The 5,237-nt window shown below is 50.8% G+C and overlaps 1 protein-coding gene across 1 annotated transcript; it reads right to left on the bottom strand.

Annotated features, from left to right (window-relative positions):
• Positions 1 to 266: 266 nt before the first annotated feature.
• LOC311111357 (cap-specific mRNA (nucleoside-2'-O-)-methyltransferase 2-like) lies at positions 267 to 4,131 on the bottom strand (the record flags this gene model as incomplete). The annotated part of the gene is made up of 3 exons (XM_084154075.1): positions 267 to 1,345; positions 1,630 to 2,894; positions 4,032 to 4,131. The coding sequence occupies 3 exons, from the start codon at positions 4,129 to 4,131 to the stop codon at positions 275 to 277; spliced, it is 2,436 nt and encodes an 811-aa protein (XP_084010201.1). The 3' UTR covers positions 267 to 274.
• Between the last annotated feature and the right edge of the window lie 1,106 nt (positions 4,132 to 5,237).

Below are 5,237 nucleotides of genomic sequence, written 5' to 3'. Positions count from 1 at the left end.
CTCTAATTTTTCATCAAAACAGGGAACAAATAATAATAAATCATGAAAGTTGCAAGGTCTGAAAACACCCCGTTCCCACTTCTGTGATACAGATCTGAAGGGACCGGATGGGATTAAATTTAGGGGGAGCTTCCACCATATTGCTTCCACCCATCCACTTCCTTCAGATCTGTCAACTCTGATGGGGTAGGGGCTAGAGAAATGATCTAGTCAATGCTTGTTTTCGGACAAGGCTATGTTACGATACACACGAGAGCCCCTCTGTTGAACCCAGCTAAGCCTGCATGAGCAGGTGCAGCCGTTGACGGGCGATGGCAGAGTTCATGGTCCACAGGAACTCTGCCAGCTTTCCTTTGAGCAGCTCCTCCATGGGAACAAACTGCAGTAGCTGTCTCTGGCCACCAAGAGGCAGACTGTCAGTGTCCTCCTCCTCCCTGGCCAGGCAGCCCATACGCTCCTGCAGGTCACTGAGGTGGGGAAGGAGTCGAGCGGCAGCCTCTGGACAGAACCCCACACATACCAGCACCGCCCCCGCAGCACCTGGAGGAGAAGGACACCTGAAGGTGACGGAGCGGAAGGACAGGTGGAGGCAAAGGACGGTTGCCGCGGTTACGCGGGTGAAGGCAGAGAGGAGGGGCAGGATGAGGGCGTTGCCGGGTCCCATGCGGTGCAGGGAGAGCAGGACGCAGTCCAGCAGGTCTCTCTGATACTGCGGCTCCCCGTCATGCAGAGTAGTGCGCCCCGTAGGTGGGAACGAGGGCTCCGAACAGAACTCCAGCACCAACCCCCCAGCCTGCTCCTCACAATCCCCCCACCACGACGCTCTGCCAAAGACTAGACACTTTCTGTTTCCCTCGCCATTGCAGGGAGTGATGTCACATAGGGCTGCCACCTCTGAGAGGATGGAGGTGGTACCAACCATTGGGCAGGAGCTACAGGGAGGGACCAGAGTCCAGGCAGCTGACCCATCCATGCCTGAGCCTAGGGACGCCTGCTCCAAGGCTTCATTGAGGTGGTTCAACAGACCCCCATCACAGAATGGTGAGTTCCTGACTGCAGGGAGGGCCGCCCCCACTACCACAAACCAGGTGTCCATGTGGCATTCTTCCAGCGGCCCTGCCAGCACACAGCCTGCCCCCGTGTCCTCGGGGCAGTGCCCTTCCACCCAGGCAGCATAGCGGCCCTTCCCAACACGCTCCTTCCAGCCCAGGGCCTGCAGCTCCCTCCGCTGGTTAAAGGAGCCCATCTGATTCTTCTGGCCCAGGGGCCTCCGACCCGTAACGCTGCAACACGCTGGGGCCACTGTGTTACGAGACAACCAGCGGGCCCGTGGCAGAGAACTCACCTACACACAGGAACAGGAAAGCCTGGCTTGAAAATTGTTATGCAGAACTTTGTATTTGTATTAAACAATTTACTGATACTAAATGAAAGATCCACACAAAAAAATCCAGGATATGGCCATCTGTCACTGAATCTCTCATATTATACTCATCAATAATTATTCTGAAATTGTAGATCATTATCCTAGCACTTCATATAATGTCTAACTATGGTCAAAGGGCATCAGCAAACGTTTATCAAGCTATAGGCTTCGCTATCTACTTTAATTAACTTTGCCACTCTTACCTGGAAGCGCTGCAGGTAGTCCTGAGCAGTGCAGTCCCTGATGTATTCCAGTCGTTGCTTCTGCTTCTCATTCAGGCCCTCAAACAATCTCAGGTTTTCCCCAATCGTCCCTGTCTGCAGGGCATGGAAGTAGGAGCACGCCTGCTCATGTTGCGCCAGGAACGACTGTGGGAGGAGCCGGCTGGGGAACAGGGCCTCACGGGCAGCCAGGTCCGGCCCATAGTGACGGATCAGCTTAGACAGCAGGGGCCTCACAGCCTCCTTACCATTGTAGTGCAGACAGACAACGTACACCTCAGAGTTCCCTGCCTTGCTGGTGGCCGGTTTGAAGACGCTGACGGAGCAGAAGCAGCAGTTTAACAGGTAGAGCAGGCAGACGGAGGAGTGCTCATACATAGTAAACATCTTCAGTACAAACGAGCCGCCTGGGCCCAGAAGGAAGAGTGCGGCCGCAGCCTCGCAGTAGTGCAGCGACGCCACCAGGGCCTCCTGCTCATCAGGGCTCCCCTGGCAGTCAAAGCTCCCGTCCGCCGTCACCACGTCAATTCTGCGCATGTTACCCACAAAGCCCTGCAGCTCCAGCAGGTGCCTCTGGCTCATGATGTCTCCTGTGTTGTCTGAGCCAAAGAACCACCAGGGCAGCGTGTTGGCGATGAGGCGGTCGTCTGTGATGGTGGTGCCGCCTCCGTTGGCCTCGTGGTAGGGATTGAGTGTGTTGGCTGCCCAACTCCAGTCACAGTAGCGCGTGTGCTCGCTGGTTTTGAGGTAGTGGTTCAGAGCGGTGATGAAGGCCCCTGGAGCCTCACACAGGTGAACAGTGTTCAGCTCACCGCTCTCCAACGCCTCCTCTGGCAGAAGGTTGAAGGTGCCCAGGATCTCATAGAACTTGCACCAGGCCTGAGTGCAGATCTCGGCATTGGCGGCAGCTCGCACAGTAGCAATGACCTTCCCAGCACGGTTTGTGGAATTGGTATGCTGGTGCCAGACTTCCAGATCCTTATCGCTAAGTCGGTTCTTCACCTCATTTAGAGACGTCTTCAGGGTCTGCAGGAGGACGTGTTCCTGGGCTGGGTGTCTCAGTGCTTCACTGGGGTCAGGGATATACCACTCCCCATTGGCCGGTTTGACGTATGTCCTGACTTTATTGAAGAGTTCTCTGACCTCTGCAACCACTTCCGGGTCAAAGGCCTCCACATCGGTGGGCTGCTGCCTGCCAGCTTTCCTCCTCGCTCCCCGGCCCCAACTCATCCTCTCCACCGGACGCCCTGAAGCAAAAACAACAGGGAGGGAGCTCCGCTGAGACAACAACCAATTTGTGATTTGATGACATCCAATGCTATACAATGCATGCGTGCCCTGCTTACACTGCATAATATAGATTATATCAGGAAAATGTATTTTATTTACACTCGTATTTGTTAACTTTTTTACAGTAGCTAGCTACCTTGCTTGTTTACTGTACAAGCACTTCCATAATAGGTACGTTACACGTTTACAACCTTACGGTCGTTACCTTTTGTTTGTAACTTAAAAGTTTCCCGCCGGTCATAATGCTAACTTTGTTCCATGGTCGTAAACTACACAACTCAGATTCCTGAGCACCGCAGCTCGTTGAGAAGAGTAAGATCTTTACGTGCTTTCACGTCAGTCTCCAATAACACCAGAAAAAGTCGCTAGTCGCTTTATTGAAAATGTGTCGCTAGAGGGGTCTGAAAACTCGCTAAATATAGCGACAAAGTCGCTAAATTGGCAACACTGGCTGTGTTTGGTTTGTTCCAAGAGTGAGACAGATGTGATTTCCCCTCCCAACAATGAGGCTTCTTCGGTGAGGTTTAACGGCAGTTGGCGTCCATTATGTTGCATTACTGCCCCCAACTGAACAATAGATCCATTACACTTTAGGATACAGAATGGGAAAGGGGAACCAGATGTAAAAAAAAACATGTTTTATTACCCTACCAACAAACCCTATACTCATTAAAACCCATCACCTTATTCCACTACTTTAACCCTATCTGATCCTACCCCAGGCCAACAGCCTAAGAGGAGGGGACACTACCACTCAACACATGATGTAACTCTTCAGAAGTTGAATCTCATACCCCCAAGTACTTCTCTGCAGCTGCCACCACAACATCTATTTTCTGTGACTTACATTTCATCTCTGCGGTACAATTGACAACCATTGCTATGAACGCTAAGAAGCCAACCTTACTGAAACATACTATCACTCGTTGCCCTATTCCTGGCACAGATCTACTATTCACAGGGAACCTCTCAGCATCCTTCACCCTTGATCCACCCTACTCCTTGATCCACCCTCCTCTACTTTCTTCAATGCCTCAGCATACGACACCTTCTGCACTACTCTAACCCTGGCCACCTCAACTTGCCTCTCTCACACCGGACAACTCCGATCCCCAGCAACATGAGGTGCTGCTGCTGATTCTTCTTCTTTGGGGGTTCTTCTTCTTTAGGATTGGGTTGGCGGATCACATCCATCTTAAAGTTGCATAAACTGCCACCTGCCACCAGTCACCAGTCACGGCCTACCTACATTACATTCTCTTCATTACTCCTGTTCCAAATTTTTTTGTACAATTGCTCCACCAACTAACCTTACACCTATATACCACTATTTCATAAAAATATAAATCAGCACCCCATTAACTCTTCTGCAGTAAAATCTCATACACCCAGGTACTTCTCTGCAGTTGCCACCTATACTCATTAAAAACCCACTACACCATTCCACTACTTTTACCATATCTTCTCCTTCCCATGCCAACAGCCTGGGAGGACAGGACACCACCCCTCAACACACCCTGTAACTCTTCTGAAGTTAAATCTCATATACCCAAAAAATGTATATACCCACAAATCTACTACTCACTGGGATCCTCTCAGGATCCTTCACCCTTGACCCATCCTCCTCCACTTTCTTCACTGCCTCAGCATATGACACCCTCTGCACTACTCTGACTCTAGCCACCTCAACCTGCCTCTCTTGAACTGGACACTTCTGATCCCCAGCAACATGAGCACCCCCACAATTGACACACACAACTTTATCCACCGAAACTTCACAATCCTCTGTCCCATGCCCTCCTGCACACTTACCACATCTTGGAATCTCCCTCCTACACACTGCTGCAACATGACCATAAACGTTACACCTGAAACAGCGCAGTGGATTCTGCACAAAAGCTCTAACAGGATATATCCTGACATTACTTTGTCTGGTAGAGACTCTGACTCAAAACTCAAAAGGACTGACAATGACTCCTCTGTTTCACCATGCTCCCCACCGGGTCTGCGTCGCACCAAACGGCAGGCATCACAAACACCAGGAATTTTCTACTTCAATTGCTCCACCTCCACATTTAACGCTACCACAGAAATCACTCCTTTCAATGGTGCCCTATTCCTAACAGCAAAGGAAGAAACAGACCTTGACCCAAGTTCGTGACACGAAACGCCTTCTCCCTCTGGTCATAAGTAACACAAACAAATATCATAAGTCCACTACAGGTTACCTTTAATTGATTTAGGCTTCTTCTTCTGGATTGGGTTGGCGGATCGCAGCTGACTTTTAAGGTGCATACACC

The sequence above is a fragment of the Coregonus lavaretus genome, assembly GCF_964263955.1.
Source record: "Coregonus lavaretus genome assembly, chromosome: 37".
NCBI classification, from domain to species: domain Eukaryota; kingdom Metazoa; phylum Chordata; class Actinopteri; order Salmoniformes; family Salmonidae; genus Coregonus; species Coregonus lavaretus.
Note: the sequence above shows the minus strand (reverse complement) of the source record. Positions and strands in the feature narration are given on the sequence as shown.